At 40.0% G+C, this 14,633-nt stretch overlaps 1 protein-coding gene across 1 annotated transcript in view; it reads left to right on the top strand.

Moving 5' to 3' along the window:
- npffr1l2 (neuropeptide FF receptor 1 like 2) overlaps positions 1-11,501 on the top strand; it is a 35,961-nt gene extending 24,460 nt beyond the window's left edge. Inside the window, exons 3-4 of the mRNA XM_071482064.1 lie at positions 10,135-10,234; positions 10,316-11,501. Of these exons, the coding sequence (XP_071338165.1) occupies positions 10,135-10,234; positions 10,316-11,321 (1,106 nt within the window). The 3' untranslated portion in view covers positions 11,322-11,501. The remainder of the gene's footprint in view (positions 1-10,134; positions 10,235-10,315) is intronic.
- Positions 11,502-14,633: the final 3,132 nt, after the last annotated feature.

Genomic DNA, 14,633 nt, shown 5'->3' with positions numbered 1-14,633 from the left:
TGTTGCCTGGATGGCATCATATCTTGCTCCAAAACCTGTATATACCATTCAGCATTGATGGTGCCTTCCCAGATGTGTATGGGCACTAATGCACCCCCACACCATCACGGATGCTGGCTTTTGAACTGTGCACTGATAACAAGCTGGATGGTCCCACTCCTTTTTAGCTCTGAGGATGCAGCGTCCATTTTGATTTGTCAGACCACAGGACAGTTTTTCATTTTGCCTCAGACCATCTTAAATGAGCTCAGGCCCAGAGAAGTCGGCAACGATTCTGGATCATGTTTAGAGATGGTTTCTTTTTTGCATGGTAGAGTTTAATGCAGTGCTGCCTGAGGACCCAAAGATCACAGCCATCCAATATTGGTTTTTGAGCTCCCTTGCATACAGAGATTTCTCTGGATTCTCTGAATCTTTTAATGATATTATTAACTGTAGATGCTGAAATTCACAAATTCTTTGCAATTTTATGTTGAGGAACATTATTCTTAAACTGTTGAAGTATTTGTCCATACAGTCTTTCACAGAGTTGTGAACCTCTCCCCATCTTCACTGCACAGAGACTCTACCTCTCTGGGAGCCTCTTTTTATACCCAATCATCTACTGACCTTGCTTAAGTAACTAATCAGTTGTAAGATATTCAACCTGGTGTTTTTTTAGCATTACACAACTTTTACAGTCTTTTGTTGCCCCTGTCCCAACTTTTTTGGAATGTGTTGCTGGCATCAAATTCCAATTGAGCATAAAGTTTTCATAAAACTACAAAATATCAGCATTTCAACACATGATATGTTGCCTTTTTTCTATTTTCAATTAAATATAGGTTTACATGATTTGCAAATCATCACATTCTGTTCTTATTTACTTTTTATAGTGTCCCCACTTTTTGGAAACAGGGTTGTACATCATCTAATGTTATGCGTAAATTTAATTTAACAGACAAGCAAAACCTCTCTCCTCAGTTGGATCTAGATCAATGATATCACAAGTGGGCACATGTTCTTGAGTTGTTACTGAGGCTGGCATATTTTCTGGATGTGGCACTGAGTTGTCTGTGTTGCTGGTTTTTGATGGCCGTTTCTATGCTGTCAGCAATTACCTTTAGGACCTGGTTGTCGCACCAGTGATATAGTTCGTCTCTGAGGGCTTTTGGGCAGCTGCTGAGAAGGTGTTCCACATGCCTCTTTCTATGCAGTGTGGACAGGAAGGTGTTTCACTCATGCTCCAGACATGAAGGGTTTGCTGGACTTGGTGCTGTATTGTAAACAGCTTGGACCAGGAACCTTATCCAATGGTAGTCATCTTGCCAGGTGTTAGACCATGTGATCTTGTGCTGCATTGCACTTTCCCACCTCGTCCACACTCTTCGCACTTCCTTCTGAATGAGATGTTAATGCTCCTTGCCCAGAATATTGTTGACCCTGGTATTTGAGAAGTAGATGATGTCCGCTCAACCTGCTGCGACAGACCCCACCAGTGCCTTCTGTCTGAGTCGTAATTCCACCACCTCCAAAGATTTCCCTGCGTTCCACTTCCTCCCTGTCCGAACGTGGATGCCTGCGGCTGACACCTTTGAGTCTCTGGATTCTCTGTACTGTAGAGCTTCTCATGTCTGTGACAACATGAACTTTTCTGCAAGGCCATTGAGTGGGAGCTGTAGGATGTTGCCTGTGCCATACAGAGTGGCACTGCAGTGGCACGGCACCGCGTACACCAGCAGAGGCCACAAGATTCAGGGTAATATTGAGTGCTGGTAAATCCAGGCCTTGACTTGTCAAGGCTTGACTTGTCCTCCTTGGTGAGGCAGGCCCCAAGCTCTTCACTGATTTTCTTGATGGGACCTTGATGTTGTTGGCTTAAACCTCATCCTTGCCCAGTTGAGGAGCTTCTCTAGGCCTTGAAGTATCCACCTGCTGCCTGGGACCGATGTTGTAGTGACAGTCAGGTCATCCATAAAGGCCCTTTTCTTTCTTGTGCTTTTCTGATGAGTTGTGTGACCATGCCAGTGTGTCACATAGAGCTGGACATTCCAGGATCCCACCCTTCTGAACAGCAGTGTAAATGTAATTTTTCTTCAGAAGGAACTCAATTGCTTGTGACAAGACACTGAAGAATATCTTGCCTTCCATGCTTAGCAGTGAGATGGATCTGAACTGACTGATGGCTGTTGAGTTTGCTTCTTTGGGGGTCCAGACCCCCTCAGCACACCTCCACTGATTGGCTACACTCCCCCTGCACCAGATCACTCTTAAGATGTTCCAAAAGTGCCAAAGGAGTTTTGGGCAATGCTTGTACACTGTGTATGGTACTCTGCTTGGACCTGGGACAGCCACTGAGGCTGCTACTGTGCTTGTCCCCCAGTAGCTTTTTGGTTAATCTGAAAAGGTTGGAAATAAAAGCAGCATGTTTCCTTGCTCTTTCTCTCCCCCAAGAGCTAGAGTCATGAGCTTCATTCTCATGATGTTGCGGAGCTCAGTAAGTGGTTGCTTTTCCTCTTCACTAGCTACCTTGTTCTGTGTTTCAGGATTTGAAGTTCTTGTATTTTGTTGGCCTGATGGTTCAATTTGTAGGTTGGCTAAGCATTGTTTCTCTCAATTTGGCCAAACCTGTCATGTCAATGTCATAGCCTCGAGACAGCAATACACTTGGCTATTATCTCAGTGATCTTACATATGTCATCCTCAAACTGTGACCACAAAGATTTGTTGTTGGCTTGAGGCCACTTGATCCACTTGATCCACTTGATTCCCCCCCCCCCCCCCCCCCCCCCCCCCTCGGGCTCTCCTGGGGGTATCTTTCAGAGGGGGGCTTATCTGTAGCTTGTTTTGGGTTTCCACTATAGTATTACCAACTTAAAAAGGAACGTCATACTAAATAAAAGTTTAAGTTAAGGTACCTTACAACCAATACATGCAGACCTCCACATTTTGGCTTTTGCAGTGACTTTTTTGGAATCACAAAAGGAACATTTGGGTCCATATTTAAAACATCAAACATCATAATGTTTGCCCACTGTCTGATTACCTAAAAAGAGAAGACAGATTACACTTAGAAGTGCAATTTCTAACTTGCAGCACTAAATCCACTAAAAGCAAGTCACACTGTAGTTATGATGCCTTGCATACCTTAAAATGTGAGACATTTCTCCACTATACCCTGCAGCATCAAGCCTCTTGATATTGTTTGAGGACTAACTCCACATTTCTTTTCCTCAAGACAACAGAGGCAGTGACTGTAAGAATGAAGTTGTGCAGGCACAGCGAGGGTTTGCCACATTGTCAACCTTCTCCCTCCTTGTATGTGTGGGCCTAACAGTCATGAAACCAGAGCTACAATTAAGTAAGGAGACCAAGCAATAATCAATGTTAGGAAATAATAATGATAAGCTACACAGCGCAACAGAAGAAACATCATCACTGACAATGGTATATAGTCTACAGATCAGGTTTTTATCTCATATACTAGGTTTTCTGTTCAATACTCCATATTAGTTTAGTTATCACAGTCTGGACTTAGAATCACAAAATGTTAATTGCAGGAACCTACCATCCACTGGGTGTCTGGGTGTAGGGCTATGTAGCAGCAGAGGTGAATTTTGCACATTTATGGCAAAAAACGAACGAAAAACGAATAGAGCTCGTGAAGTGAATGTCACATGGTTGGCTAATTTAGTTAAAGTTAACAGTAGAGTTAACAGTAAAGTTAATAGTATCAGGTTGCACTGGTTGTTTGATCAGTCTTACAGATGGCAGGTCCGCCCAGCTGACCAATCCCACTTTAGAATGATTTTCGGACTGCCTGCCCTATTAAAATAGTGACACAGAAATACATGGATAAATAAATTCCGAAATGTAGATTTACAGAAATAAATAATTAGATGAAAAAGTGTATAAATATAAAAATAAACACATAAATCTTAAAATGCATAAATAAATAAATGTATAAATAAATAATTCAATAAATGAAGAAATAAAAATATGTAGAAATCAATAAAAAGATGAAGAAACAGCATTTTTCATTTCCAAAATGTATTATTTTACATTTATTTATGTATTTGATTATTTATTTCTGCATGTGCTTATTTATTTATTATTATATAATTTTATGTCGTACATATGTCACAGCTGTTGAAAGGATGCCTGATGAGTAACTGCCTGAGTAGATGACAATAAATCATCAGCACACCTGTGGCACCAAATTTGGAGTTAATTTAACTAATGTAAGCTTTTGACAGAATTAAAAGACAATGGCAATCCCATATCTAAAAGAAGTTGAGTACTGTAATCAGAGCTTTATTTTGCATAAGCTCTCAAGAAGACAACATACAGGAACAAGCAGACAACATGATGTGCCCCCAACTACACAGAAATCAGTAGCACTACCAACAGAGAAATGCCTGCTGAAAAACTGCTAAGAACCTAACAGCTGAGAGAACTGGTGGAGCCAGTTGCCCGGTAACTACATGTCGTCTCCTGGGAAACCACCCTGGAGTCTGTTGAGAAAAGTTCTCGGCTTTCAACATCTGCTTCCTTAATTGGTTATTAATATAATTTGAGGCATTTTTGTGTATTTATTTTTGGAAGCACAATATACAGTACGTTCATTTAAAAATGAAAGCAAATTGAAGTGTTGAAGAAGAGTTGTGATCATACACTGGAATTCCTGATCTAAACAACAGGATATTAACTTGTTTCATGTTATCATGAGTCAGGTAGATCGTTACATTATACATTCAAGAGTGCAAGGACATAATGTAATGGAAATGCAAGGAATTTTCACATCCATGCTTTTAATTAAGTAGTAAGATGTTGAACATTCACTATGTCACTGTGTAAGGCTGGGTGACTGAATAACTATATCAGCTATCGTTGATTGGGTTCTAATATAATGGTCTCCCTCCTTGAGAATTCAACTTGTTTAATAATTACTCCCTAATAGGAACTGGCAGTTGGAGATGGGCCATAACAGGTGGGTGGGACGGGTAGCACACGTACTATAAAATACCATATGTTTAGGCAGGTCAGGTCAAAAGATGACAAAGGAGCATTTTCAACAAAGTTAAAAACAACAGGTAGAAACACTGTGTGCAATAGGCTGCTTGTGACCTGCACATCAACATTATGCACATTCTTGTTGCACTGATTTCTGTCTTTCACAAAACAGGGAAGTGACTAAATGACAAGCTGTCTTTAGTGGTTGCTCTATGATTGATTTGGGCTGAAAAGCAACATCAATTCATAAATCATATTTGAGAACTAGACCAAAAACTATATGTGCAGTTGTGCACCCTGATCATTTAATAGCATATGTTATTGTTTGGAACCTTGCACTTTGAGGCGTCTTTCATCTGGCATCATTGGACTCTTTAAAATACTGTCAGACAGATGTTCATCCTGTCTTTCCAGCACATTGTTTATCAAAGATCTCAAGGTAATTTGTAGCCTATATGCTTTAATGTTTAAGTAAGATTAGATTCTCAGATTTAAGATCATAGGTGACAGGGGATAAGGTAAAGGTACAGGCCAAGCACACACCCGTGCAAACATATTGGCAATCAACAGTTGTTGGATTGACGGTGGCCACTTGGAAAATGATTACCTTATTGCCCAAACCTATCACAGTGTCATGATAGAAATGAATGAAGTGAAGTGTGTCGGCTTCATATTAAGTGCCCTCATCTGGTCTTAAAACCCAAAATGTAAATGTGGAACTACCATTCAAGCATATGTTAGTCCTTTCATGGAAAAAAGGTTAGTCACTGTGGTTCAGTTTCCCGTAATACGGTTTCATTTCATGCATTGTCTGTTCAGTCTATTGGACAGAATAAGCTTCACCCACTATTCAACTGCCAAGGTTGAAATCTGGTAGCGTCTGCCCAATGGTGCTGCACCCTGTTGATTGCTACCAGTCATATGACTGATGGGCTCTGCTGTTGGCAGAGCAGACATTGGTCTCTACAGTGAATCCCTCTCACACTCATTTATTGGTTACTATAGGAGCAGATGTCACAAACAGATTATGATGGGGTCAGCTTACTCAAAGCAACTACTATCACTGTGTGCAACTAAATACTGTGACATGAAAAAGTATGTGAACCCTTTGGAATCACCTGGTTTTCTGAATTAATTTGTCAAAAAATGTCACAATCTTCATCTAAGTCAGAAGTATAGACAGACACAATGTGCTTAAAATAACACACTAACAAAAATAATCCAAGAAACGCAGAAATATACTACATAGAACTGAACCAGACCACTCTATTATTCCAAAGCTGGGACTCCAACCCATGAATCTTTTTTTTTTTTTTTTTTAACCATAAGAAATTTTCACCAACACAACTTGCATGTCTCAATCACTTTTTGCAAAACTCTAAAAATATTTTTTAACTCACTAAAACCCTTGGGCACTGTTTTGCACTTCCGATGCATAATGGTAACCACAGGTGGTTAAACACGAGTACGCCACAGATGTTATAGCTTACACACGATGACTCAAAATTGTTCACACTTGTTACTAATGATGAGATGAAACCAATACGTGCACAGGTTGTTCAATGTTTCAGTTTGAAGGAAACAATGGAGGAAAATAATCTCAGGGTTAGAGGAACAGCGCATGTAAGAGGAGGAAGAGGAGGAGGACAAGGAAGACCAAGACCATTGGGTGAAATTCAACCAACTGTGATAGATCACGTTCATGTTCACAATTAATAACTATGAGGGAAGCAGGACAAAGGGTAGAAACCTCTGTGGCCACCATAATCAGGAGGTTCAGAGAAGAGAACTGGTATGACAATCAATGACTATACAGTATACTGTACATGTGGATATATATATATATATATATATATATATATATATATATATATATATATATATATATATACATATATATATTAAAGTATAAAAAAGTTATATATATATATATATATATTGTCATTGAGAGGTTTATAGTTTTTTTCAATCGCTTAAACAACATTTTGAAAACAGGACTAATATATTCAGCAAAATGGAGCACTTCATATCACCACATTTGTCATTTCACATTTGTCCAACCAGCTACACTCTGTTGTGCTCAATCAAAACCACTTTCACCTTTGGTGGGCTTCTAATCATAGTTCTGAATTCTGCAGAGAGAAATTGTTCAAGTGTACAGAAATAGTGTTGAAACAAAACCTCTTATTTTTCTCCACATGTATCGAATCAGTCAATAAAATGTACATCACATCCTATATTGCTGTGGTAGTAACAAAAAAAGGTCTATCAACAGCAGTGAACAGAAAAGGAAATTTGATGGGAAAATATACAAACAGGCAAAAAAAAAAAAAAAAATAGAACAGGAAAGAAAAATAGTTAGGCTGTATCTCACCGCCAGTCTGTGTGTGGCCACAGCACCACTTCAGCATCACAGGCAATATCTTCCCTGGCTAGACAGTGAGGGAAGAAGCACCAGGAGTGTCATAATCACCCCTGGATAGTCCCCACATCAGTGTCATCACATGCCACCTCCATTTCCTGCAGAAGAACCATGCACATACAGGGCTGGCAGTCACACACCTTCCACCATCATGCCAAAAAGAATTCTTCAACTGGATTGAGAACTGGAGAGTAGTGTGGAAGGTACTGAACAAGAAACTGTGGGTGGTCAACAAACCAGTTTTAGGCCAGGGCTGCAAGATAGAAGCTGGAATTGTCCCATACTATTACATCTGTGCTGCTGTGCATCATCCATATGGTTCACCGGTACCACATTGAAGTGCAGTTTATCCAAAAATGTGAGGATGTGGTTTGTGTTGTATGGACCAAGGTTGATATGTAGTGGAGGGCACCATTATTTGTGATGGCGGCAAACATTTGTTAGCCAGGAAGATCTACAATGGCCCTGTGATCAATGATGTTTCGTCCTCCACTCCCAGTCTTTGTGAAGTTGAAGCCAGCCTCATCGGTGAAAATGAACTTGTGTGGGATAACATTAGCATCTGTTTCCAGTCTCTATGAAAACAATCAAAATAATTAGTCAATATGGCGTAGTCTAGTACAGTAGGAAAAATGCGGTACTGTATGTATTGTGCTGTATTCAATTTTGTACTTACTCCCACATATTCATGTCTCACAATTTTAATTTCTGCAAAATTGCTGTCAAAAGGCAGCCTGTAAAGCTGCTTCATGTGCACTTGGTTTCTGTGGAGAATACAGGCCAAGGTGGACAGACGGACTTGCCTGATGTTATTGAAAACTGTGTTGTCTCTTATGATGTGGCTTTGAATCTCTCGAATCTCTTCAAATCTCTTTGAGTCTCACTGAATTATTTGCCAAAACGAAGTTCATTATTTCCACTTCTTGTGCCTCACTGAACACTCAACTCCTTCCACCCCTATGTCCTTGCCTCTTAGTCTTTTAGATAAACCAAGAATATAGTAACTGGTCATTGTAGCCTAAAGACATTTTTTCACAGTAAATTGTGCAGGATTCTTGTGCAGTAGAATAGAATGCATGACATTTGCAGCCATTCATGAAGTAAATAGGTGTCACACAACAACTGATGTATACAGTGTGATTTGTGGAATCATGAATTATGCATAGTTATTTTGGTATTTTGGTTACGTACCTGTGCTCAAGCATAAATATCTGGCATATGACAGAGGCAACAGTAAATCAGCTCAGGTTGGGCTGGATCCTCTGCCTAGTCTCTCTCAATGTCAACCCATGGTTAAAAACATAATCAACTAATGTTGCCCAGATTTCATCTGAAAGCTGTGTTCTTCTTTGTCCTCATCCACCCCCTCCATCTCTACCCCTACCTCTCACTCTTCCTCCACCTCTCTCTCTCGCCCTCTCTTGACCTTTTCCTCTCGGTTCTGCTTCCGCTGTTGTTGTAAAAATGTACCTGTGGTCTTTTTATACTGCTTACATCCTGATTGATGAGTTGACAATTGAGCAGTTGGGTGCCTGGCCAGGTGGCATGTGTATTGGCCAGTTGGTCCATGGGTGTGGCATTTCAAATAGCAATGCTTTTATGTCAGATTCTTGTGTGTTACATAGAGAACTGTGTGCAGTGTATTGCAAAAAGTTTCATGTTGCATTGCAAATTGGGTTCAAAGGAGAAAATGTGTTTAGGGTTTTAGAGACGTGAGAGGAGATTTTGCTCCATGTGTCAGATTCAATAATTTTGTCTCATTTTTACTGAAGCATAATGTATTCAATTAAGGAAAAAAAATCCTGCTCTGTTCCTCTGAATTAATGAGATCATTATCTCAGAAGTTTTCTTAAAAAAAATTATTCAGATTTTTGTTTTCTCAATGAATGCCAGATGCCTCTGTACATTTTAGAGTGGTAGCAATTGAAAAAAAACTTCAGTGTACATACATACAGTAAAGGAGGGGGAGAGTTCATCACTGTTTTTACTGCGCTGCAAGGTGTATGACCAACAACCCTGTAACAGGGAAAACCTGCTACAGGCTGTGAAAATAAGTGTGGAGTACTGCAAAGACTGCATCCGGCTCACCCCTTTGCCTGGCAAGGGAGAACATAACCTGTGATGTATTCCTGTGGCCTGATCCAGTACAAAGGTGTGATGCTGAGGCTGAATGAATCACTTCTTGAGTTTGATTATGCAGTTACACTTACAGTGTAATGTTCTTTTCATTTGTCTTTGTCCTTTTTGCCTTTTGCTGTACTGAGTCTAACTGTATGCAAGTGCTTGATCCAGTGTTCAGAGCTACATGCTTTTTGGTAATGAATGCTCAGTATTGTTTTTATTGTGATTGACTTTGTGGATGATCTGAAAACAGTGTTTGATTTTGAGCAACAACAGAACTGTTTTGACTGTTTTGCAAGAAGAGTCATAGGTTTTGTGAATGTAGTTGGTCAACTGGGTTTTGTGTTTTCAGTTTTGAGGAAAGCATGAAAGGTTTCAAAAAATGTGTTTTAACAATGGTAAAAAACTGTCACCCTAATTTCACCCAGTTCTATACCTGTCTCAGCCATTTCCAAACTAAAAATCCAATTACAAGAAAATCTGTGGACAGCCTAAAACTTCTTCCTGCTACTTTATAATCACTCTGTAACAATAATTTCACCCCATTAGCTACTAGCTTGAGTGGTACTCTACTAAGTGTTTTGTCATTTTCTCAACAGGTTGGCCCTTTTCCAACATTGTGTGCAAGATGAGCGGCTTTGTGCAGGGCGTGTCTGTGTCTGCATCAGTCTTCACTTTGGTGGCCATTTCTGTGGAAAGGTTAGTGAATGCTGTGGTCTAATACATATCAGTTAGAATTGGTGCTACAGTTAGTGTCAATGCCCTTCTTATCTACCACAGGTTTCGCTGTATAGTGTACCCTCTACAACCCAAGCCAACTGTACCTGTTGCCAAGGCAGCCATCGTCTTCATCTGGGTGCTAGCAGTGGTGATCATGTGTCCTGCTGCAGTGGCTCTGACTGTGGAGCAATTCCCTTTCCACTACATGGTGTACAATGATGACTTCAACAACACACTCCCCCTGTACACCTGCTATGAAAACTTTGACAATCCTCAAATGAGAAAGGTCTACACTGCAGTTCTGTTTGCTCACATCTACCTAGTGCCCCTCACTGTCATCACCCTGATGTATGGAAGCATCGGAGTCAAACTGTGTTCCTATGTGGTCGCAAACAGAGAGCCACAGCTGGCCAATGCAGTCCAGCTGGGAGGTAGAAGGGGTGGTCTAGGAATGATATCACAGAAAAAGATCAAGGTCATAAAGATGCTCATCCTTGTGGCTTTACTTTTCATGCTGTCTTGGTTGCCACTCTGGACCCTAATGATGATGGCGGACTATGCAGGTTTAGGCAGGGACCAGCTGGACCTCCTGACCAGCTACATCTTTCCCTTTGCTCACTGGCTGGCTTTCTCCAACTCCAGTGTCAATCCCATCATCTATGGCTACTACAATGAAAACTTTAAGAGGGGCTTCCAGGCAGTATGCAAATCCAGGTCTATCTGTTGCATCATGCAGTGCCAGCTGTGGAGAACGATTTCCAGGTGGGGCACGAAAAGCAGGCCTGTGCAAACACCCTGTGGGGGCACTGACTTCAGAGATGCCACTAGTCATCACAACCGCCTTGTCTTGGGGCTGAGAAATCGAGTCCATAATGACAACAAGCTGACTGAAACAGTGGAGGTGAACAGGAATGCAAGGGTGGGGTGTGCAATGGTCCACTCAGATAGAAGTCTTTCAGATCGAGAGATAGAAATGGCAGCTGTACCCAAGAAAGGCAGTAATGGTGAAGAATCAGAGAGGGCTAGTTCACTGGCAGTTTCAATGTATCAGGCATGGGATAACTAAGTCACACTGCTACCCAGAAATGAACCAAACAAAGCCATAATATGTGCAATGTAGTCCCAGGGAGGAGAAAACTATTAACTATCCGATGTTACAAGTGTACTGTCTGGAACGATGGTTACACATTGCAACCGCAGTTCTAAGCAGTGCCTCATCTTTAAAGTAATCACTTAAAATTGTTAATGGCCATGGTCAACAATTATGGTTCAGTTAGTCTAAGCCATTGCTCCCATAGGTTAGCATATCACTGTGCTCACTATTACTACTGCAGAGACAGCGGACACAAGGGTTCCATTGGGCTTCACATTACAGTCCAGAGAGAGCAAGGAAGTGCAAACCTCGGGCAGCTAAGCACATCCAAATTAACAATTAACTGTATTTTTTTTAAAACTTTAGTTTACTCAGCAGATCAGTTTTACATATTAGTTGGGCTGAGCTGACTAAGTTTTGATTGGTTGAATGGTTGCAAGGAAAAAAAAATTCTCCACAGGAACTGGCTACACTCAGTCACGGACAAATGGACATTATTTACACGACTGGTCCCGGCAAGTATAACATAGTCATGTAACCAAGTATAATTAACAACTTCATTTTTCCTAACACATGTGTCTCAACAGCTCAACAACTTCTGGCTTACAACAGTCATACAGCAAATCTTGCACACTACCTCAAATATCAAAAAACATAGTGACACAAGACAGTCTGTTACACTAAGCACACACCAGTATGTCTGTCAGGAAATCCAGAGCGTGGAATCATTTTGAGAGGCTAAAGGACGGCCCCAGAAGGTGAGATGCAAACTGTGCAGACAAACATTCACACATTCATCAATCTCAAACATGGCTTGTTATTTCATGTAAGTAGTCTAAGATTAGCTACTAACTGCTCACTCTTCATTCTTTGTGCTAGCTGTACCAACACATTCAGTATCATTACTGCTTTTGCTGGTATTGTTAACAGGCAGCTGGCTTTGTGTGTGCACTTGTTAAATTATTATTCTTTAGGTTCATTATTAAAGTTTTTCATTTCTCTGTAGAACAGCATAAACAACATTGCCTATTGGCTGGAAAAACATGTCTTACACACTCTGGCTCCATATTTATTGTATTATTCAAACGGAAGACATAAAGGCTGTCGTGTGTATTTGAGTAAAAGAAAAATACATATGGAGCCTATAGCCAGTGATCAGCACGTCACGTCAGCATGTGCTACCTATACAATTTACTGTCACTTCACAAAGCAGTACATCATGCATCACTTTTCACCGCACCTAAATGGTGGTTGTCATGGAAATTCTTGTGAGCCAAAGAAAAATCATTCACAATTTATTGATGATGCACCAAGGAGAAACACTTAAGCAGTACAGTGTCAACAAGGCAATCAGAGAACCACACCAATTCCTCAAGATGTCTTGTTCTAGAGGACGTATCATTAGTCTTTGCATAGGTGCAACACATTTCCATACCCAAATAAGGTTAGTCTTCAGTTTGCACCTATATGTGTAAAGACTCTATTGGTCACCTTATTACGGTTACATGTGTCTTGCCCTTATCTTCACTTCACTTCACTTCATCCTTGTCTGGTGGCTCCATGTGGACACTATCAGTGATAACAGAAGCTAAAAAGTGAACCATTGACTAACACTATGAGACCTGTCCTTTGTCCAAAATAAGAAAAGACTAAAAGTAAGTGGTTTATTTAAAAGCTATTGATGTAGGTTTTGCTGGTGCAGTCTCCTCCACCTACAGGAAGCCATATACTCAGGTTCAATTCTGCTTGAATGGACTCTGGAAAATCTTTAATTTCTCAGCATCAGGGGATTATGTGCAATTCCCCTATCATGGTACTTATCATGCTATTGTATGTTCATGCTTTTATAATGTGTTGCTTCAACAAAGGAGCGTCAACAAGCATAGGACCCATACCACCAGGTTAGACCCTATGCCCGATCCCTTTGCTCTTTAGGGTTTTTTTAGTGGTTCAAAGCAGAAGAACACTTTGCATGTATATTTAGGCAGGTGCATCTCAACAGGATGAATGGATCCAAAGTAGCAATTAAAAAGTCCCAGACACTGTCTAACTTGCATAAACATTTTATTTGCAACATTTTGGTGCTAGACCTTCATCAGGCAAATGGTTTTCAACAATGAGGAGCCATCTTAAGTAGGAGTGGCTGTAAAGCCAATCAAACCAATCGTTGAAAGCCATGTGCCTGATGAAGGTCTGGTACGGAAATGTTGCAAATAAATTGTTTATTGCAAGTTAGACAGTCTGCAGGAAAATACAAATACATGGGGATTTTGAAGTTAGATAATTCTATGATAATTTTATGATGCATCTATTTTTTCTCCCAATGTAGTTTGCATTTTACTCATCATCATAATAACACCATCATGTTACATACAATCAACTAAAGCAGTAATGGTTGTAATTGTCCGAAATCAAATGAACACAGGATGTCTGAGATTAAATCAACAAGGAAATGATATACATTTTAAAACCATTCATAACTGTCAGTCACATAACACTCTCTAGCTTTATTGTAACCTACTTCATAGATTACATGAAACAGTCAATTGAGCTTCCTTGAAAACTTGCATAATCAGAAATTATTTCATGCTGCATTAATGAGAACAACCACGACAGTCGTCATGTCCCATTCTCTCAACATATTCTGCCTCCCTCTCCATAACAAAGAAGTCCATTGATCTGTGGAATATTATTTCAAAGGCATGTCATTCGTAATTTCACTGCCAGGCCCTCTTCACCACACTCAGCTACATTATAAATGTCTGTCCTAGATTAGTTCTGTAACTTATACAGTAATGCCTCGATAGCAAAATCATATGATGGATACTGTAATATAAGACATCCAGCAATCACTGAAAAACTGTGCCTTCAAACAATAAAAACAAAATCTACCTCCACAACATTGCAAATGGACAAACATCAGCGTATACACACCTTATTAAACACATCATGAAATAATTCACACAAAAGCTATTGGTCGACTACCTCAATTTCCAGCAGTCTACACAATAATTAACCTCCAACTGGATAAATGCTCGACTTATCAAAATAACATACTACAACAAAAACTCTAAATGTTCAAGTAGTACAAAATACAAATCAGAAATTTCATTTAACAATCCCACATTAATGTGCTACAATCCCAGAGAGTTCTTTCTCTTCATATGAAAACAATTATAAACAATGTTGCAATCAGTAATATTTAATTGTCTCCCAGGCCAGCCATTAGAGATTAGGGAAATAATAACCCTTTAACTTTGGCAAACCTCATGTTATCTTCAGAAG

Source organism: Trachinotus anak, unplaced genomic scaffold (assembly GCF_046630095.1).
Source record: "Trachinotus anak isolate AG129_WGS33_773 ecotype Australia unplaced genomic scaffold, CSIRO_AGI_Tana_v1 ptg000008l, whole genome shotgun sequence".
NCBI classification, from domain to species: Eukaryota; Metazoa; Chordata; class Actinopteri; order Carangiformes; family Carangidae; genus Trachinotus; species Trachinotus anak.
The sequence above is the reverse complement of the archived record's forward strand: the minus strand, read 5'-3'. Positions and strand labels throughout refer to the sequence as shown.